This window comes from Carassius auratus, chromosome 3 (genome assembly GCF_003368295.1).
Source record: "Carassius auratus strain Wakin chromosome 3, ASM336829v1, whole genome shotgun sequence".
Lineage (NCBI taxonomy): Eukaryota > Metazoa > Chordata > Actinopteri > Cypriniformes > Cyprinidae > Carassius > Carassius auratus.
Window position 1 is genome coordinate 5,775,682 of NC_039245.1, and position 22,974 is coordinate 5,798,655.

The window sequence follows — 22,974 nt, forward strand, 5'->3', positions numbered from 1 at the left end:
ATGGGAGCTAGGGCTTTCAGTGTTGTGGCTCCCAGATTGTGGAATGCTCTTTCCCAAAACATCCCTTTTCTCCTTCAAAAACCTCTTAAAAAAACCCTTTTTTCCTCTGAGTATTACTCTTTATTTTCCAGTCTGTAATTTATTATGGATGTTTATCTACATTCTTCGTAAGTGTATCCACTGTAAGTGGTCTCTGTATATTATTCTCAGCTCTAGGTATGTGTCCTGTCTTCTAATATTGATGTTTATTAGGTTCTGTTCCTTAAGCCTGGCTTGTAAAGTGACCTTGGGTTTTGCTAAATGTATTATTATTATTATTATTATTATTATCATTATTACTATTATCATAATTTACTTACCTTCATGTTGTTCCAAACCTATGTAACTTTCTTTTCTATTCAGTACACAAAAATGACATTTTGAAGTTTCATTTTGATGTTTCAACTGTATTTGAAATAGTAGAACATTTTGTATTTTGTTAAGGACATGAGGGTGAGTAAAGGAGATCATATTTTTGTTTCACTTATTGTCACGCTCTTGTGAAGCGATGCGCAGGAAGACAAAGGTAATCCAAATAACATTTAAAGTAATCCAAAATTATGAAGATTCATATAAAACACAGGGTAACACAAACGACATACACAACTAATAACTGGCCAAGGACTGAACAGAACAGAACAGTGAAAACGTATACAGAAACTAAACGGGGGAACTAATGAGATGAATAAATATGATGCAATTTCAAGCTTTCATTTCTTACTGGAGTGTTACAAGCTATTCGTGCATACATAAACTCCCTAAAGTTGCAAAGACTCGTCCACGCACTCCAAAAATGCCTTGTTTAAATATGCCCCCACATGTCTACGTCACTGTGTGGGAAGATTTGGATAACATAGCCCACATGTTTACTCAAAGAAGGAAGGCATAACTTTGATTCTCGCTGTAGTATTGTTGTCGCCGCCCCCTTATCCTGGAGATGTTGATTGTGCCATTGTGAAAGCGAAACTACTTTGTTTGGTCTTCCAAAAGGGACACAACTATAAATCAGTGGTTAAGTTGTATTTACAACACTGTTCCAGAACAGTTCAACTCAAATATTCAGATGTGTGCGGCGCATTTTACGGAGGACTGTTTCCTGAACTTGGGAGAGTAGCCTACAATGCCATCTGGAAACAAAGGCTGTTTCTATAAAGTGGGGAAATTCCAACTTTGCCAGGACAGTCTGGTGCTTCTGACTTACAGACTGTAAGTACGTTTTCATATTTAAAGAATTTTCCACTGACTATTCAAATGCGAGTTTTGAGCAGTGTAGAGTAGCAATTATTGTTTGTTGTTTCTCCAATCACAAATTCAGACATGGTTTTATGTTTATGTGGCACGATACACAATGCAACTCATAAAAAGACAGTATAAGTCATTATAATCAGTAATTATGTCTCCACTGGATGCAACAAATTCCTAATTTGTAATGGGTTTTATTGATTTTGTCTCATCGTGCCAGGACTCGTCATCACAGTATGGTAAGGAATGTAACACATGCTTCAGAAAGGCAGGGCATAGAGGAGCAACAATAATGTACAGTATGTGGGAAATAACGTTTTTTTTTTTTTTTTACCTTAAACCACATAAACACATTGCATTAAACCAAATACACAAAATAATGTTATTTTTAGCTAAATCATATGACCCTCTACCGAACACAGGTGAACTAAATTGACTAATCAAAACAGAGACAGAAACTAGTTCAAAGTCAAAATGGGCATTAAGACAAAAATGAAATGAAAACACAACAAAAGAAGTCCATAACTGTGACAGTACTCCCCCCGCCCAGAAGGTGTGACCTCGCACCGTCTGGGAGGAGAACGAGGCAGTGGCGAAGGTCAGGAAGATATGCAGCCAGATAACCAAGACGATGATGATGGGAGGAGCCAGGGAGGAAGCATAAGGAGCGAGAGAGGAGCAGATGGAGGGTGGAGCCAGGATGGATATAGGAGGAACTAGGGCAGATCAAATGAAGGGAGGAGTCAGGATGGAGACATGAGGGACTTGGAGCAGGAGGAGCCAGGTGGGACCCAGACCGCAGCCAACATGACGGCCCATGGTGGAGCCAATGGAGGGAAGAGCCATGGTGAAGGAAGCTGACCAACAGCTGGCAGACAGGTGGGAGAGAAGCCTGGGGCGGAGACAAAGAGTCAATGAGCCAGGGAGACGGGGAGGATCCAGAGGGCCAAGGCGGAGCAGATAGTTCAGGCGACCCAGGTGTAGGTGGGGATCCGTAAGGCTACGATGGAGCCAGAGCAACAGAGGACCAAGGTAGAGCTGGAGGGAGGGAGGAGCCCAATGGAGCCGGTAGGACGAATTGATGAGGCACAGCTAGAGAAGTGGAGTCCTGAGGCAATGGCAGGAAGATGACTGACCAAGGAAGAGCTGGCAGACTGATGGGTCACCGCGGAGAGGAGGGAGGTAGGAGTCATGGTGGAGTAGATGGTGTGTTGGGTCGAAAGGCAGAGGCAGAGTCTGGGACTCAGAGGAACGAGGTGGAAATAAGGGATGGATGGAGAATGGCAGACCCGCGGCGAACCCAAATCATGGATCGTGGGCTGAGGGTGAGCTGAGGGACTGACAGGGACAACGGATGAGGGGGTGAGGACTGATGAAGAGCTAGTGGGAGAGGGAGACTGGGTGGGAGTTTTAAGCAGTCCGGGGATTCAGGGATGCCAGAATCTGGGAGCGCCAGAGATAGGGGGATGACTTCCATGGAACATTCATTTCATGGGCAACAGCTCTTGTGGATATTACTGCAGTCAGCATGCCAATTGTATGCTTCCTTAAATCTTGTGACGTCTGTGGCATTTTGCTGTGTGATAAAGATTTTAGAGTGACCTTTTATTGTGGCCAACCTAAGGCACACCTGTGCAATAATCATGCTGTCTAATCAGCATCTTGATATGCCACACCTGTGAGGTGGATAAATTATGTAGACAAGGGAGAAGTGCACACTTACACAGATTTAGACAGTTTTACGAACAATATTTGAGAGAAATAGGCCTTTTGTGTAGATAGAAAAAGTCTTAAACCTTTAAAAGCTCATCAAAAATGGGGGCAAAACAAAAGTTTATTATAATTTGGTTCAGTGTTCATAACTAATAACCAGCCAAGGACTGAACAGAACAGGGAAACTTATACAGATACTAAATGAGGGAACTAATGAGATGACTAACAAACACAGGTGAACTGAATGAACTTATCAAAAGAGGGACAGAAGTCAAAATGGGCATGAAGACAAAAACTAAATTAAAACACATAAAAGAAGTGCATAACTGTGACACTAAATATTCCTTAAACAATTATATAAAAAAAAGTTATACATGAAAAACTGACCCAAACCTGGCCTGAAATTAACTAAATTGTTGGAATGCAAACTGCTAACTCACCCAAGCAAGGTCACAGTGCTTCGACAGAGGAATGACAGTATTCATCTAAAGTGGGCTGCACTCCCTATTTGTAATTCAATGAGACCATCTTGTCTTTTGGTTGCCAAAAGGCAAAGCTCATGAATATTTGGGCTAACTGCACTACACATGACAGCAGAACCATGAAAGTGCACATGTTTTGTGTGGAGGCTAATCCTAAAAGGCCATATGTTTGGCTAATAAACATTTGCCTGACACCATCGGAGCCTGGTTTGAAAGTATGAGAAATGTTATGCTACATATGGGAGGAACTTAAAGCCAGCTGGTACATACATGTGAGTCCAACAGCAGCCAGTGCTGATGCTGTGATTGCTGTGAAAGCACTTTTTTTCTGACACACATCGAATGGCATTCATGTCATGGCTATACTTCAGAGCCAACGTGCTTGATTTAGCTTTCCATGAAAAGGAGGAAGCTGCCTGCGCAAGCCAGCCAAAGGTTCCTGCCAGCCCATTCTCCACAGAGAGGTCTCCTCAGGCGCGGGCCAACATAGAGTTTAATTGACTTATTTGGCTTGTTAACACTCTAGCAGCTCTGTCCGTTTTCACACAGAGGTGAAGTCGACACATACACATCAATATTCAGTTCTATCCCTCCCTGATCCCTTTGCTTTACCACTATCCCTAATAAAATATGTATCATACAACAGATCTGGAATAGTGCTGGACATCTACATGAAATGTGCTAAAAAGATTTCCACATGAGTGGATGCAAGTGAGTAAACAACTGTGGCTTAAGGGAGATAACGGCACTTAATAACACAGCGGAGAAACACAGCTTTTTTCAGCAGGCTTCCTAATCACAATACGCCAGGAGATCGGAGAAACGCAAGACGGATAGCTCATAAAAACAGAGACACAGCCATAACTGTTTGGCAGTGAACTTATGAAACCCCACAGGTGAACATGCTGCAGATATTGAAGACACTTTCTCATTGCCAAAGCCACAATAATTCTTGTGGTGACTTGTGTGGACGGCGTGGGTGCTGCTTTGAAGAGCTATAGCGATACTATTGAGCTCTAAGTACATTAAGAGGAATCCCCTAGAGGCCAACACAATCAATGTTTGCCCAAGGAGTGTGAAAGTCTGCGTTTGACACCGCAAAGGACCTTGGGATTGCTGGACTTTATTCTTGTTAGTGTCAGATAAAGCTCAGTAATGTAACGGTTGTGTGGGCATGCATATAAGCATATGCATGGACTTGCATACAAGAATTTCTTTAACACTCAATACATCCCAGGGGTTGAAAGTAGAAACATAACTTTAACTCTCTTTTTCTTTTATATGAAGGTCACATAAAGACTAGCATGGAAACTTTTTACAAGTGCCTTTAATGTAGATTTTATTGTTCAACTCTTGTCCCAGACCCAGTTGTAAAGTTTTGATGAAACAGAAGTAGTTACACATTTTTCTTAGTTATTCTATCATACAACCAAATGAAAAAAATGACCAAAAAAATAATAAATAAAATAAATAAGGAAATGTATTTGGTTCTATCCTTTGGCTGTTGATTGGATGGAGGCAGAACTGAATGTAAAAAACGTCATTAGAGAGAAGTCTGGAAGATCAATTTATAACACACTAAAAAAAATAAAACATATATATATATATATATATATATATATATATAGAGAGAGAGAGAGAGAGAGAGAGAGAGAGAGAGAGAGAGAGAGAGAGAGAGAGAGAGCCATGTCATATGCATCCGGTTTTAAAGAGGCAGTGCTGATTGAAATCAAAGAACAAAAGAAAAAGAGAAATACTTGGACTGTTCTTGTCACTGTTAACTTTTGTAGCTTTGTAACTTTTGTCAGGTGTGGCAAAATGTTAGTTTTAGGCCCTGTGTGTGTGTGTGTGTGTGTGTGTGTGTGTGTGTGTGTATATATATATATATATATATATATATATATAAATTTACTTTTTCACTCACCGGCCAATCTAGCTAGGCTAATAAATTTTTAAGGTTCCAGCCATTCATAAGGTCTACTAGGCTAGCCGAAAAATAAATAAATAAAACCAATAAACCAACAGCTTGAGGCTGTCTACACTGGACGTGACAAAGTGACCATTGCAAATAATTTTGTGTCAGTACTAAGGGTGTGTGATATTGACTAAAAATAATATCTTATTTTCTGGAATTTCATTGATAAAGATAATTACACAATATTTCAATATAATATACGTAAAATTAAAACAATTTAAAGCGTCAGGTGGCAGCAAGTCAACTGTTAATAAGCCAGTCATTGCAATTAAACTGAATCAGTTAAATGGTTGATATATTCAGAAATGAAACACCGTCATGTTGCTCAGAGACGCAAAATAGCGCTGTGGCTGTGTTTGATTTTTGATGGCAAAATAGAGCAAAAACAGCCAAAATGGTGTTTAAAACGTAAGACCTCAATCTAAATGTGTAGTCGCATATGCATGCACTCACATGCACTATGTAGGTGTGTTTGGTTTGGTTTTTGCAATATAGGCCAAATCGGTAATGTAATGATGTCTCACGAGTTCAGTATTTGCACTTAACCTGCACAGATTTGGCTTGCATGAACTTCCCCAAGAAATTAATGAGTGAACCTAAACATTCACGGATGAATCTTGCACAATAAGATCATCCATTACATACATTTAGAAATTTTTCATGCTGACTTTAAAATGTGAAATCCATCAATGTTTTTTTTTTTTTTTTTTTTTACATATTTACAACTATGAGAATGAAATAAACATATTTACAAACATTTTTCCGAGTGTGAAAAATAGGAAGTAACTGATATTAAATATCTCAGCAATAATAATGCGATAAGCCAATAATTATTATGAATAAATGGTCAACATTAACATGATAAAGTTACTATGCCTAAATAAAAAAAAAACAAAGCCCTAAAACTGAGTGAATTTAAACATCACAACAATGTATAGTATCAAAATTAATATTCATACATTTTTGCTAAAAATTACATTTTGCAGTTTTAAATTATTAGCGTTTTTAAAGATTTAAAACTTTAAGTGAGCGTTTGATGATGGCAAAGGTAATCAAAAAATGTAAAAATTGGCAAAATAGGCCAGCAATGTAAAATAATACAATAATAAATATCAAAAATTGTCTGATGGTAATACCCTAAAAAGCTCTAATATCAGCTGATCATTTATATGTAACCCATATATCATGCATCCCTCTACTTTCCAAACGTTTTTATATACTTAGAGCACAGTTAACAAGCATACCTGCAATAATGAGATGTGATTTGTGAAGTCTAATACTAACAATATCTTATGAACAGCCTTTATTAATGTCTATCAAACAGTGCAAAAAGTGTGACATATATTGATCAGTGCATTCAAACACTTTGCCTCTATGACAGTCTCCTTGTTGAGTGACAACAAAGTGACAAAACTAGTGGCAGAGCAAAAGACGGATTGCCAGCAACACATTCTCAGAAGCCGTTATCACCTAAATCAACATTCATTGAAAAGCCTGAGAAAGGCCTGCTTTCTCTTTACACGCTGTCCCTCTCATCAATATAACATAGTGTGGCGAGGGGGGCGTGGTTTAGCGGAATCCGCAACGGGAGAGAGACGGAGGGAGCAGAGCGAGGCGTAAGTAGGTCAAATGCAATTAACGAACACGTGTGTTTGATTGCAGTAATTGGCGTGGAGAGACCGGATATAAGCCGAGTCACCGCAGAGAGAAGGAGAGAGAGACACGCTGGGACCTCGTTCTGCACTAGGGAAGCTACAACAGTGCTTTAAAGTTATTGAAGTTATTGACCGTGTTTAAGCAATCGTTTGCTGTCTACGCCCAGAGGGCATCGTGTTTTTCTTATTTTTTATTACTGAATAAACGAGTGTCCCAGCAACAAGCCGACCCCTGCCTTCTTCCTTCCTATTGAGACTGTGTTGAACCTTGTTACAGTGGTGCCGAAACCCGGGAAGGAAGAAGAGCATCGCCGCCATGCAATCTCCGTCAGGTACGCCATTTGCGGACATCATCCAGTCGCTCGCCGGTCTTCATCAGGAACAACATCAACACATGCTGGCGATCAAGGAGGAGCAGGACAAACGCTTCGAGGCGCTCCTCCGGGCCCAGCATGAAGACCGCGAGCTATTCCGGAGCTGGGTAGACCGGGAGGCCCGGGCCACCCCTTCGTTTAAAGACCAGACATCTCCTCTGCCGCTCAACAAGATGGGGCCTCAGGATGACCCGGAGGCCTTCCTGGACCTGTTTGAAAAATCGGCAGAGGCTCGAGGGTGGCCCCCTGCGGACTGGCCCCTGCGGCTCATTCCCCTGCTGTCCGGGGAAGCGCAGGTGGCCGCTCACCAACTGCCAGTCCAAAACCTCCTGGCCTACCAGGACCTCAAGCGTGCCATCCTCCAGCGGGTCGGTCGGACTCCGGAGCAACATCGCCAGAGGTTCAGGACTCTAACCCTGGAAGAGTCTGGCCGGCCCTTCGTGATGGCACAGCAGCTCCGGGATTCCTGCCGCAAGTGGTTGATGGCCGACAGTAGCGACGTCGAGGACGTGATCGATCGTGTGGTACTGGAGCAGTTCGTGGCCAAGCTGCCAAGGAAGACAGCGCAGTGGGTCCAGTGCCACCGCCCGACGTCGCTGAACCAGGCCATCCAGCTGGCGGAAGACCAAATGGTGACGTGTCCAGGGGTCGGCGACCCCTTACCATCTGCTTCTCTCTCTTCTTCTCTCTCCTCCCCTCCCCTCTCTCTCCCTAAATCTGTCCCTCTCCCCAGGTCCCGTGGGGGGCTTCCGTCGAAGCTAGCCCCGAGGTGGAGGACGAATTACGGGGTTGAGTCACCAGCAGGTCCCAGGGCTCCTCCCAGGGGTGGGACCTCGCCCATGGGATCCGTTCCCCAGGCCCCGGCCTCTCCGCTCTCTCCTCGCCAATCGCTTGACCTACTTCCTGCCGCCAGGGTGGCGGTAAAGTCTGGGCCGGCCTGTTGGCGTTGCGGGGACCCAGGGCATTTTATCGATAGGTGTCCGGTGATGGAAGTGGGGACGTTGATCCGGGTCCCCGACGCGCCAAAGGCTGCCCTCGATCAGGCTGGCTTATACCAAATACCAGTGAGTATCAGGGGGGGTACATATCAGGCTTTGGTGGATTCGGGATGTAACCAATCCTCCATCCATCAAAGCCTGATTCATCCGAAGGCATTGGATAATAGCCGCATGGTTAGGGTTCGGTGTGTACACGGGGAAGTGGTGAATTACCCTATTTTGCCTGTGGATATTAAATTTAGGGGAGAAAAACATAGAGTAGAGGTGGCCGTTAACCCGCACCTCAGGCATCCGATAATTTTGGGTACGAATTGGCCCGCGTTTAATGAATTATTGGGGTATTTATGTTCGGATGGCTCTTGGGGGAAACAAGGGAGGGATGGAGTAGCGGTTGCGCAGGTGGGAGAGGCTGAACCGGAACCACCGGAACCTGTTGCAGGGGAACCGAGTGCTCCCGAGCGGAACATCCTCCCGGAGCGCGATGATTTTCCCCTGGAACAGTCCCGCGATGAGACGCTAAAAAATGCTTTTGACCAGGTTCGCTCGATCGACGGACAGCTTCTCCTCCCTGACCAACCGCTCTCTTATCCTTACTTTTCAATTTTAAAAGATAGGTTGTATCGGGTGACCCAAGACGCCCAGACAAAGCAAGATACAACCCAGTTGTTGATACCTAAAAGCCGCCGGGAAATGCTTTTCCAGGCGGCTCATTGTAATCCAATGGCCGGGCATTTAGGGCAAGCGGCTACACTAAACCGTCTCATGGCCCGCTTCTTCTGGCCGGGCATTCACGAGAATGTGCGCAGATGGTGCGCGGCTTGTCGTGAATGTCAGCTGGTGAATCCACCGGCCACCCCAAAAGCACCATTGTGCCCCCTTCCATTAATGCAGGTCCCCTTCGAACGAATTGGCATGGACCTCATCGGGCCATTAGAGCGGTCAGCACGAGGACACCGCTTTGCATTAGTTCTGGTGGACTATGCAACGCGATATCCTGAGGCAGTGCCTCTCCGCTCTATTTCCGCGAAGAGTGTGGCGAGTGCACTGTTTCAATTAATCTCCCGGGTGGGGATCCCAAAGGAGATCCTCACCGATCAAGGCACGGCGTTTATGTCACGTACTATTCGCGAGCTTTATGAATTATTGGGCATTAGATCGATTCGAACAAGCGTCTATCACCCACAAACAGACGGGCTGGTCGAGCGATTTAATCGCACATTAAAATCCATGATTCGTAAGTTCGTTCAGGAAGACGCCAAAAATTGGGATAGGTGGCTGGAACCCCTCTTGTTCGCTGTACGGGAGGTCCCGCAAGCCTCCACGGGGTTTTCCCCCTTCGAGCTTCTTTATGGGCGCCAGCCCCGCGGGGTCCTTGACGTCCTTAAAGAAACTTTGGAGGACGGACCTTCTGCTAGTAAAAACGAAATTCAATATGTCATGGACCTGAGAACAAAACTCCACACGTTGGGGCGGCTATCCATGGAGAATTTGTTGCAGGCTCAAGACAAACAGAGTCGGTTGTACAACAGGGGGGCTAGGCTACGTCAATTTGCACCGGGGGATAAAGTGCTTGTATTACTCCCTACCTCTAGTTCAAAGTTACTCGCGAAGTGGCAAGGACCCTTTGAGGTCACACGGCGGGTTGGGGATCTTAACTATGAGGTAGCTCGAACGGATAGGGGCGGGGCACATCAAATATACCACCTCAACCTATTAAAAAAATGGTCTGAGGCGGAATCAGTGTTGCTGGCGACGGTAGTGAGTGGGGAGGAGGATCTCGGTCCAGAAGCGAGTTCAAAATCCCAATCTCTCGCTCTGGCCCCTGGAGGAGACCACCTCTCACCATCGCAGCTCACTGATATCAAGTCCATTCAAGCAGCCTTTGCTGATGTGTTCTCGCCCCTGCCTGGTCGAACGAATCTCATTCAGCACCATGTTGAGACCGAGCCGGGCGTGGTAGTTCGCAGCCGGCCGTATAGATTACCTGAACATAAAAAAAAGGTGGTTCAGGGGGAGTTAGAGGCAATGCTAGAGATGGGAGTAATAGAAGAATCCAACAGTGACTGGGCGAGCCCGATCGTCTTAGTACCTAAAACAGACGGCTCCGTGCGGTTCTGTGTGGATTATAGAAAGGTGAATGCTGTGTCAAAATTTGACGCATATCCAATGCCCCGGGTGGACGAATTGCTTGATCGGCTAGGCTCGGCTCGCTTTTACTCGATGCTGGATTTAACTAAAGGTTATTGGCAGATCCCCTTGTCTCCCATGACCAAAGAAAAAACAGCTTTCACCACGCCGTTCGGGTTACACCAATTTGTCACTCTTCCGTTCGGGCTATTCGGGGCTCCAGCCACGTTTCAGCGTCTCATGGACAAAATTCTCCGTCCGCATGCTGCATATGCCGCCGCCTACCTGGATGACATCATCATCTACAGTGGGGATTGGCAGCGACATATGCAGCATTTGCGAGCGGTCCTGAAGACGCTGAGGAGGGCTGGGCTCACGGCTAATCCGAGGAAGTGTGCAATTGGGCGGGTGGAAGTAAAATATCTGGGTTTCCACTTGGGTCATGGACAGGTGCGTCCCCAAATTGATAAGACGGCAGCAGTTGCAACTTGTCCAAGGCCTAAGACCAAAAAGGAGGTTAGACAGTTCCTGGGGCTGGCAGGGTATTATAGAAGGTTTGTACCTAATTTTTCGGATACTGCTAGCCCGCTGACTGATTTAACTAAAAAGGAGGCACCAGATACGGTCCAGTGGACGGAGCAGTGCCAGCAGGCTTTCACCCAGTTAAAAGCTGCCCTGTGTGGCGGACCGCTCCTGAATGCACCTAACTTTTCTCTCCCCTTTATCTTGCAGACAGACGCGTCGAACAGAGGGTTGGGCGCAGTCCTGTCCCAGGAGGTGGAGGGGGAAGAACGGCCGGTGCTGTACATCAGTCGGAAGCTCTCTAAGAGAGAGACGATGTACAGCACCATAGAAAAAGAATGTCTAGCGATCAGGTGGGCTGTTCTTACCCTCCGTTATTACCTCCTGGGGCGGGAGTTCACCCTCTGTTCGGACCACGCTCCTCTGCAGTGGCTCCACCGCATGAAAGATACCAACGCGCGGATCACCCGGTGGTATCTAGCTTTACAACCATTTAAATTTCAGGTGATCCACAGGCCGGGTGTACAGATGGCTGTGGCTGACTTCCTCTCCAGGAGGGGGGGGGGGGGGAGGCTGCAGGCCGGACGGCTCCCCGGCCTGAGTCGGGCGGTGGGGGTATGTGGCGAGGGGGGCGTGGTTTAGCGGAATCCGCAACGGGAGAGAGACGGAGGGAGCAGAGCGAGGCGTAAGTAGGTCAAATGCAATTAACGAACACGTGTGTTTGATTGCAGTAATTGGCGTGGAGAGACCGGATATAAGCCGAGTCACCGCAGAGAGAAGGAGAGAGAGACACGCTGGGACCTCGTTCTGCACTAGGGAAGCTACAACAGTGCTTTAAAGTTATTGAAGTTATTGACCGTGTTTAAGCAATCGTTTGCTGTCTACGCCCAGAGGGCATCGTGTTTTTCTTATTTTTTATTACTGAATAAACGAGTGTCCCAGCAACAAGCCGACCCCTGCCTTCTTCCTTCCTATTGAGACTGTGTTGAACCTTGTTACACATAGTCTCTTACTTTATTCCACACTCTGTTCATAGCACCAATACGAAATCCATCCAAGGCCTGCACTTCCATCTCAAGCTAATGTGAGCCACTTAGTATCTCTGGCAGGTCTGTGTGAATATGTGTGCATGTTTAAGTACTAATAGAGCAGGCACATGTCCAAAAGAGAGAGTTTCGGGTCAGCAGAGGGCCCAATAACATTCATAAAACTATATTGCGTTACTTAGTGAATGTCTTTTAAATAACAGCATATAAAATATTGAATCCCTCCCCCTTGTTGAAAACCCAGTTGTGGGTCACCAGTCTTTGATCAGTGATGTGTTACCTTTGAGACTAATGTGTGATTGCTTGCGGAAGGCAGCTTTGAAAGAGTCATATAAACAAGTTATTAAAGTTAACCCAAAACACTTTCTCATAAAATCTGACGCAACCTTACTTCCTCCAGCGCGGCCTACAGGAGTATCAGCCGGCTGTGTTCTCTCTGGTCGCTGAACCTCTGAGATGAGGAGGAGACATGGGGAGCTATTTTTGTAAGCTTAACCAATGCTGTTAGAGGATCTATCAAGAGTAATTTGCCTCACAAAGGTCATCGCAGCCAGGGGCAGAGGCAGCATCACAGACAGGAGCCTGGAACAGCAGTGACTCACTATGGTCCACATTCTCCTGCCGGCTTCACAGGACGCCATGTACCCACCACATCAAATCAACACACTGTCACGGAGGGATAAACTACCATCAATATTGTATTGATTTTGCATTGCATTAGATATTAATACATCAGTTTGCTAAATGTTGTATGGTTTCAGAAGCCCAGTCTATACAAAATGCAAAAATTGTGCCCTTTTGCAGTTTGCCAAAGTGTATGGTGGGTATGCTGTACTTTTAGCAATGCCTTACACTTCAAAATAGAATGTAGGACTAAAAAGGTCCCTGAGTTTCCCATCGTATACACACAATACTCTGGATTAGACAATGGGTCTATTTACTAACTGTGCATAATATAAACATTTTGACAAACAAATAATGTTTCCTCAATAAGTTTCGTCCCGTAATATATATATATTTTTGTTTAAATGTAGGACCAACTAAAACCCAGTGCATGGCAGAATCACATGCTCTATCGGTAAAAGTTTGGAATAATTTTTTTTTTTTTTTTTTTGAAAGAAGTCTATAATGCTCACAAATACTGATTTTGTTTGATCAAAAATATAGTTAAAACCATGATATTGTGAAATATTATTCCAATTTAAAAGAACTGTTTTTATATTTTGATATTCTGTGAAATGTGTTTTATTTCTGTTTATTTCAAGTCTTCAGTCTCACTGTCACAGTCATGGACTTCTGTTCCTTTGTGTTATCCCTATTTGATTATGTTCCATTCCTAGTTTAGTTAAATGATTACTTCCCACCTGTTCCCGTTCTTCTCTTTACTATGACTGTGTTTAAATACCCTGTCTGTTTAGTTCCAGTCTGTCTGCTATTAATGTTTGTAGATTTGGAATTGTGTTTGGATGTGCCCCTTTTTCTCCCGTGATCATTAAAAGCCTTATTTGTTATTTCCTTCTTCAAACGGTTTACTTGGCACACACGTGTTACAGTCACAAGATCCTTCAGAAATTATTCTAATATGTTTTGCTACATAACTATTTAATAAAGGTTCTTATTATTGATGTTGAAAACTTTGAAAGGTTCTTAATATTGAAAAGATTTTGCCGTTTAATATTTTTGAGGAAGCCATGACACTTCTTTAGTTTCTTTGACGAATAAACGACGAATAAGCATTTATTTGAAATAGAAATCTTTTGAAAACATTTTTTTTTTCAAATGTAACTGTCACTTTTATCAGTCTAATGCATACAGTCAGTTGGTCATTCTCACAAAAAATAAACCCCTGCTCAGGGCCGAGTACATTATCACTTTTATACACTTCACCAGAAATAACAGGCTGCTTACTTGTCGTTATTTAAAATCAGGAAGTCTCTTCACAAGTCTTTACACAAAGAAGTGTAGGAGCTCGCGCTAAATGAAAATGTTGAAAGCATATCTGACTGGGCTTTAACACAAAGAAACATTCATTATTAATTTCTTCTGTTCATTCAAATTTCCACCATAAAAATACAAATAAACACAAATTCTGCCAGCATATACAGTAGATAAAGTGTATTTCAACTATGTACTGCAAAATGATGACAAGTTTCTTCCATTACCACTGCCATAATGAATTAACTCCACTATCGCCGTGTATTAGCCCAACCTTTTGTTCCCAGTCTAACAGTCCTCACTTGCACCTTTAGTGCACATTAAAAAGTCAAAAACACAAGGCCGCATGCCTGCAAAGTGTCCCGAGTGGCAGTGTAAGTGGTTATGAAGTAGTATGTTCACATCCCAGTGAACCAATCTCATTGTCCGTTTCAGAATATGTGCATTCACGCGTGTGCATCTCTCTATTCATGTTTGAAACCTGTTTGAGTAGCCGTGTGATGGCTGGGCAGCATTTCATGTTTCTGTTTCTCCAAAGCTTTCATGAACAAGGGGAGGAGGAGGACGGAATCAGGGTTGAGGATGGGGGAAGGTATGGAGCTAGAGCAGTGGACCTATCTCGCAGGCGGGAGAGGCTGGTTTCCAAGGAGATGTGTGTGCGTGATGAGAGAGTATGAGACAGGCTTTGCTTGGGTGCACACTTAGAAGGAAAAGTCCCTCTTCATCACTCCCTGCTTTGCCTCTCTCTCCCCCTTCTTACCTCAGTTCCCAGGTCATCATTTATCCTGAGATCCCCTGAGATCCACCCGCACTACATTAATCTTTCACCTCCATTCAGCATATGAACCCATGCTAAATTCCACCGGAGCGTTCCCTTATTATTACGTACATAACCGCTAATGTCTCTCCCAATGATGACATGCAATGCAACACGCTATATATTTAACCCTCATGTTCTGTTTTAGAAGCCATCATTTAATTGCTTGAAAATTATACTTAATATTAAAGCATCAGGCTGATACTTCTTGACTTTTCCTAATCTTCTGAGAATTTATTTTAAACAAATAAATAAATAAGAATTCTCCTCTGAAAAATGTTACATCATTTCTGTTTGGGTCTCAAAGACCCAAGATATAAAACAAGACTAAATGCAATGTATTTTCGCATGCTCAGTTCTCTTAAATTGTTCAAATAAACTCCTGCCACTTGTTTATTTGATTTTATATATATTACTTTATTAGAATTACTGGAATTAATAATAGTCACAAATCAAAAGTGCATGTCTACTTCGTGATAAAACAAATGGTTAAATGGTTTGTGTTTTTTGTTTAGATTTGAGGAGCTTATTAAAATAATTCTGAAAGGTTTATTTTGAAATTACTATTATTAATTTTAGACTTTTGATAATGTATCATAGGGTCCTTGTAACCCCATAAAAAACAATACTGCATGATGGAATAAGCTCTAAAAGAACATGGCTAATAAAGTCATGCCTTTTGGTAACTGTTTCAATGAAAAAAAAAATGGAATCCCATTCTCATGCTGATTCATATCACTTATATGACTCCTAATGGTCTGATATGATGTTTGCTTTGAACATATGACTGCACCATCAGCCTTTAGGATTGAAACTCTAATTATGCGGTAAGAGTCATGATCTTAAATGATTCTTATGGCCGGTCAAATCCAGATTGCAAACACACAGGCATTTACATATTGGCACACAGAGCCACACTTGATGAACTCCCCCGAGAGCGTTTTATACTCCCGGTAAAGATAAAGGTAGTGTGACCTGGATAGACTACTGAAAACACACACTTACATTTCCTCCCTAACACTAATGTGGTATTCATGGCTATTCAACAATATGCACCTTTACAACTGTACATTCTTTTTCTCAGTGTAAACATCTCTCTTCTGATGGGTAACCCTAAAATGATCTAAACTATAAAAAGTTAAAGTTTTGTCATAATTGACTCAAAGCATGTCATCCCAAACCTGTATGTATTTCTTTGTGGAACATAAAATACATTTCTGTATTTGTTTCCCAGTCAATGAAAGTCATTGGGGTCCAAATAGACTGCATACAAACTCTCATTATATAGACAAAAACAAAATTGTGCTTCAAAATATATTTTTGTTTGTTTAGCTGAAGAATGACATGAGAGTGAGTAAATTATGAAATAATTTTCATTTTTTTGCTGAGCTATTACTTCAAACCAAGACCAATAATCACAAACAGGTCAAATCTCTCAAGAAAAATAGATCAATGTGTATGATTGAAAATATTTTTAAAGTCAGTCAGAATTGTTTTTTTGTAATCCTTTTTTCTACATAATTCAACACATAGAGAGGCACATATCCTTCTCAAAGATGCATGTATGGAAAAGCTTTGTCCATGACTCAGAGAGATAGGTTTCGACTTAGATCGATCAATCCCTTATTGATATTATTAAGCAAATAAATCATGAAAATCTTTCTGAGATTTAAAGTGGATCAAATATGGCTGTGGGTATCTGTGCACTGGGTGAGGGTGACATCCACTTCAATTAAATGAATACTGAAATGTCAATCACTGGATTTATGTCATCTGCCATGGCCACATCTATTGGATTGCACCCATCCCTTTCAATTAAAGATGAGGATCTTCCCATCACACTGCAGTCATGTCACCACACTGTGTTCCCTGGGGCAGGAGATTAATCAAAGTTTGAAAAGACATTATGAAGTACATTATTTCGCTCCCAGTCAAGCAGTGTCAGGGCTGCCATAACCTGAACTGCATGGAATTAGAATGAATCCATCCAGAGGAAAGAGAGGGAAGATAAGGAGGTAAACGAGGAAAACAGAGGAAGAGGATAAGCCAAAGGAACAACCCATCATCATGTTTTGGGGGTAGGCTATATGATGTACATTTGAATAACAGGGTATGTTTTAAACTCCATAGTGTGTTTTGTTGAGCTCACTGTACTTATGTAAGGCTGTAGGCTTCTAATTTGAACTGACTTTGATTTCCACTCGAAAAGCCTTTTAAATCTGCTTTTTGTGTGAGGTGAGACAACAGTCTGTTCAGAGCACCCTGACTGACATAACGGACGTGCGGATTACAGTTTTATGAGTGAATACAATGCATTTCAAAATTATATATTTTCATAAATGTAACCCTTCCCTTTATGTAAGGGATGTTATCTTACGTGGTAACATGAATGCAATGACACTAACAGCACTAGCCAATTATTCTGTTCTGTGTCAACACCTCGCAATACCGAGACATTTATACTTTGTAGAATAGAGTGCTTTTATTGAACTGCAATATAAGGTAATCAATATGATTGCCCATCTTATTTTGAATTGACAAGTGAGTAATTAGACAATTTAGCCCTGATTTATTGGACATGACAGCTGCAATCATCATGCTGCCTGCCTATTTAAAAGCCTCCATTTGTAAAAAAAAAAAAAAAAAAAAAAAAAATACTGAAAAAATAACTTTAGAAAACGTAATTTATTTTAAACAATTAGGACTGAACTGAATACAGAATAAATGATGGTGACACACTGAGGTCAGTAGTGCTTCCAATGAGTCACATTAAATAATCCTCAGTTTAATCATCAGTTAGATAGGACAGAGTGAACACAGTGTATTCCAGAAAACCAAGTCTACTGGAATCTAGATAAATAGATAAGACAGACAGATAGACAGACAGATATATAGATAGATATAAAGAAAAGAAAAACACATAAATTGGACCCCTTGGACTTTCAGAAGCAAACGAAATCTTTTGCTTACCTTCTAGACAGCAGGTTCTCCACAGTCCGGAGTGGGTCATGACTTCCTCATTCTTCCTGCTCGTCTCGTTCTCGTTATTACTTTTAGCCCGGCACACTCCTCGTGAGTACAGCCAGTAGTCCGTTCCCACAGCGATCGTCATCAGGCTGAACGCGGCGAACGCGCCTATTGTGGTGATGAGCATTTGGACTCCTCTTTCACACATCAACATTTTACCTCATTCCAGGATGGGGTCCAAAACAGGGTTCTTAGTGTGTCTCGTAAAACCTTCTAGCATGCCTGGAATGCGAACTCCATGCTCCAATCGACTTCAGAAGCCCATGCCATTATTATGTGACAATTTCTGGGGTCTCGAGACTGCTGCAGTCGCTTTTGATGCTTCTCAAGTTCAGTAAGAAACCTCACAGTGTTTCCATCGCTTAAACGGAGAGCTAGGCTATTTGTTTCTCATTCTGGGTTGTGAAAAAAACTGTTATCGAGTAACAGTCTCTCATCAGCACCACAGCATTTTGCAATTGAGGCACTGGGTTAAACGAATGACTCGATGTTTCGCCTGTGACTTCAATAGAACATCTTTGTTTCCTGAAAACGGCAATAAATCAGTGTTTATGCACGGAGAGTAAGTATCAAAAACAATGTCCTTTGTTAATCCAGCGGAAAATACCTCCGTTCAATGGATGCATCCGGTATTTTTCTCTAAAACACAAGAGAAGAGTAAAATATCCCACTTCATGATCAGCTTGTCTGTCCAAAATTCCCCTTCAGATCTGGCAAATCTTAAGAAATTTTCATTTGATTATAAGGAGCAGCATGAAGGCACCAATCAAGAAGTGATCGATTAAATGAACATAATCCCAGCGCTTGTAATTGCTGTCAACGTGATGCTGGTCCCCACGAATGTGTCTTACAGCAATGACAGCTCCCACGTTCCTAGCGAATCCGCTCGTTTGAAACACCGCCCACAGAGGAGCGCGCTGGCTGCTGTCCGCGGTGCTGAATGGAGGGACGAAGCTCCTCTCGTCTAATCTCGGAGTTTCTCCCCGCACAGCGCCCCTGGCTCAACCAATGTGCTACTTAAGGCCTTCATATGCAAAGATATGGGCAAGAAGTGATGCATGAAAAATCGGACCCTGGAGAACAGGAACGTCCTTAAAAGTCCACAGACATTTTCGAAGATTTCCTCCATGGAGACCTTCACATGGACAATTTAGGAGAGTTTTATAGATCACAAAATTCATAGGGATATTTTGGTCACAATATATCAAAAGTTGCAAGGTTTGCATTGATCTGGGTTTTTAATTGGTTCTGGAACCACACACACACACACACAAATTATATATATATATATATTTCAGAATCTGTTGTTCTAATGAAAATACAGGTTGGTCGAGCGAATGGATTTTTTTTTTTGTCGGTTCTTTTTAGCGAATAACTAAACATGCTTGACCAATGGCATCCATTTCTCAGAGAAATTACTCTTATGCGCCGATTCTTTTTAGTGAATCAAATCAAAAATGTAATCAGTGACTACTCATTTACTGAACCCTATCAAAACCAAAAACTGTTGCCATAGGCCTAGAATCATGGTATGTTTACATGACAAATATGTACAAAATATGTGAAAAGCTTTTCCTTTGCGTTTTTGAAACGTTTTGCAAAAGGATGGCAACTCTGACAAAACGATAGGCCTACCCCTTCACACGAATTCTCAATATCAACGTACTGCAAACTCTCACAACACAACCAAATACAGAAATGCTCTGTAAATACTATACAGAAATTTTCACAACCAAATACAGAAACGTGCAGCAAATTCTCACAACACAACCAAATATAGAAACGCGGTGTAAATACTGTACAGAAACGTACTGCAAATTCTCAAGTCAAGTCAAGTCACCTTTATTTATATAGCGCTTTAAACAAAATATATTTTGTCAAAGCAACTGAAAAACATTCATTAGGAAAACAGTGTGTCAATAATGCAAAATGACAGTTAAAGGCAGTTCATCATTGCATTCACTCTGTTCAGTTTGCAGGAGCATGAGCTCTTGAAGCTCCGCCCTCTTCTGAAAAGGGAGACCGGGAACACTAGCTCATTTGCTTTTAAAGGGACAGAAACAAAAATGGCAAGTTTTTGTTCATAACCTAAAAGTCGCAATTTCAACAAGCTAAAAAATAATATTTTTGGTATTTTGAGCTAAAACTTCACATACACTCTCTGGGGAGATCAGAGACTTATTTCCCTTCTTGTAAAAATGGGCATAATAGTTCATCTTTAAAAGTTGGCCTAATACTACAAATTGATGTTATGACTAGACAACTTTATTACTTGCAAATGTAAAATTTTAAGCAAATTTAATACCATTTTTAATTTATTTTATTTTTATACTTGGCAAAAATAAGCAAGGCCATGCTTAAGTGCAGTAGGTCAGGGTGCATTTTTTGCACATTCATTGCACATTTCAAGTTATGAAATAAATGAGCAGATGAGAAACGCTTGTCACTTAATGTGACACATCATCTCCTGCACTGTGTGATGATCAGATCAAAGTCGGCCTCCCACCACAGCTCACAGTGTTATATGTTTTCTCACAGAAACTCCCTTCGTTTAACATGACATATCCATCTTCGCTACCACTAAATAAAGTCTGGAAATTACATTTCTGTTTTACAATTTTTTTATTGTTCACTCGGTCCTTACAATGCATGCATAGCATAGAGACATGCTAGTGTGATTCCCGCTGTTTTCACCAAGCGGGAAGCACCTTTATCCCCAAGCCTGCTTTTTCTGCTTTCTTCCGACAGAGCCAGCATAAGTTATCTTATGAATAATGCTTTATAATTCAAATGCTCAGCCTCAAATCTCTAGAAGGATATTGGCAGATGGTACAAATCAAAAGTGTCGTCTAAATCGTTGCCGTGATGCAAGACTTGCCCCCCCCCCCCACTGAAATAGCTTTGTGTTGTTGATATTACATTCAAATCTATAATACAATTCTAAAATCAATGTGAATAATCTAGTAAAAAAAAGTAATTATTTTTAAAGCATTTTTTTTTAAATTATTATTTTGTACTATTCTCTGAGGTCCACTTATAATGTTATTAAGAATTTTTTTACATAAAAATTACAACATGATTGAAAATGAAAACATGATTTCTAAGTAGGCTATTTTCTGTCCTGCTTTGACCCCCCTCATAAGAATGCTCTGTTTGAATAGGAATGGTGTATGTTTGACAGCCTATAGCCTTCACAGATGGACGCTGCTGTCATTTAGGTTAAAAACAAATAAACACTCAGTACATATCGAATGATCTGTAATAACAGACAAGGCAATAGAGATCACTTAATAACAACAGTTAATCACACTTGTGTGGTGTGATATTACTGTAGACCAGTTTTTTTCTCTCTCGTTATTACATTACATGCTTGAATCGGTGGGCGGGGCTAATCAGGCAGTGCTGTAGAAGCAGGCGTTTATCTTCTGCGGGAGCAGGGTTAACCAACACTATTATGTCATGAAGTGGCACATTTCACAACCTGTCGTTTTGGCAGACTGATTTCAATATGAGGTGTTTTAGACTAACGAGAAAGATTTTTTTATTTATTTTTTTACAGTACAATGATCTCTTATATTTCAGAAGATTAAGGGAATTTTGATTTCTCAGTTCATGATCCCTTTAAAACTATCCAATTCACAACCGAGAGTGTGAAGTCTACATGAAAAAAACTGCAATAACAAGACATCAACCTTATGAGATGAATCCATTTATTCACCATGTGCCATTTCCTGTGAAGTGATTCGGTAGCCCCTCTGTTCACATCCCTCTTTAACCCCTCATTCACAGTTGTTCCCCACAGAGGCGCTGGGCTTGATTGATCTGGCACTGTATGAATGCCTGTGAATGAGCTCCAGATTGTCTTTAAATGGGGATGTGGGGTTTTATGTTAGAGGGACCAGTGCCATGAAGGTCAGTTCACATAGCTGTGTGTCGTTTGCTGATTGAGCTGGAATGCAGTGAGATCGCTCAGCTTTAAGGGTGACAGAGAACCACCAAGGATTCTGTTCCTTTAGCAATAAAGCTAATGGCTGAAATAAAGAATTTTAGAAGAAGCAGACAGCAGAGAAATTCAGTGTATTATGGATAAACATCGATTTTCCCTACATGCAGACTGACTTTTGGCAGATTTCCTTATTTTTGCCTTGACTAGATAAAAAGCTGTAAATAAAACAAACATTTTCGGAGTATGTTTTACACGAAAACTATTTAAGTCTTTCTCCTTCAAATTTTATTGAAGGAGATAGTAGTATAGTAGTAGTAATAGTAATAAAATACTGTTTAATCTTTTTAATAATTAATTAATTTATCAACATAAACACAAATACACATGTATATAAATGTTGCTATGTGGTTTCTGAATTATTTAGCTTTTTTCCCTATTGTATATCTAAGCCAAACAGTAGAAGTTATTGTGTCACTCGCAGCACGATATGTAAAATGCCTCCTCTAAAAAAGAATATCCAAGTGTGACTGTGTTTCCGACAGTATTGACACTCTCGTATTGTGGTTTTAATACTCCTTTCTCCCTTGTTCTTGAGAATACAATCAAAGTTCTGCTCTTCATTTGAGGAATAGCATTTCTCTTTGCAGATATTTGTCACATTTCCCATTATATCAGCATGTCATTACCGTTCATTAAAATTCTCCTTTCAACCCTTTCTTATGGGATTGCAAACGAAATTCTTTTTAATTTGCTATGGCAGACCCAAATGCTTTTGAATGTCAAAGACTTCGGCTTCAGCATGCATACTAAGTTGTGTCTAACAGTAATCACAGTCGGCTAACACAACGGCGAGTCCTACTGCAAGACAGTTACAGTGGACAAAAACATCCAATCTGGACGGCAAGGACAGCAAGAATTTCCATGCTGTCAGAACAGGTGGCAACAGCACCTGCTTCCAAACTTTTTAGTAATTTGTCACATTTAGCAGCTGCGTAGAAATAACTTCTGATGCATGCAAAGGTTGTACTATGAGGAGGAAATAATAAAGCATGAACAGGAGACAAGCCCATGCAGCA

General features: G+C 41.6%; 2 protein-coding genes across 3 annotated transcripts in view; one reads left to right on the plus strand and one right to left on the minus strand.

The window, feature by feature from the left end:
• cacng3b (calcium channel, voltage-dependent, gamma subunit 3b) overlaps window positions 1-18,978 on the minus strand; it is a 44,918-nt gene extending 25,940 nt beyond the window's left edge. For both annotated transcript variants that reach the window (XR_003275941.1, XM_026204989.1), the window contains exon 1: window positions 17,896-18,978. Coding sequence is in view for 1 of the 2 variants with exons in the window: in XM_026204989.1 (XP_026060774.1) it covers window positions 17,896-18,106 (211 nt within the window). In the remaining variant the exon portion in view is untranslated. The remainder of the gene's footprint in view (window positions 1-17,895) is intronic.
• Window positions 7,337-11,916, plus strand: LOC113044829 (putative SCAN domain-containing protein SCAND2P). The gene is made up of 2 exons (XM_026204988.1): window positions 7,337-8,544; window positions 11,859-11,916. The coding sequence occupies exons 1-2, from the start codon at window positions 7,423-7,425 to the stop codon at window positions 11,859-11,861; spliced, it is 1,125 nt and encodes a 374-aa protein (XP_026060773.1). The 5' UTR covers window positions 7,337-7,422; the 3' UTR covers window positions 11,862-11,916.
• Window positions 18,979-22,974: the final 3,996 nt, after the last annotated feature.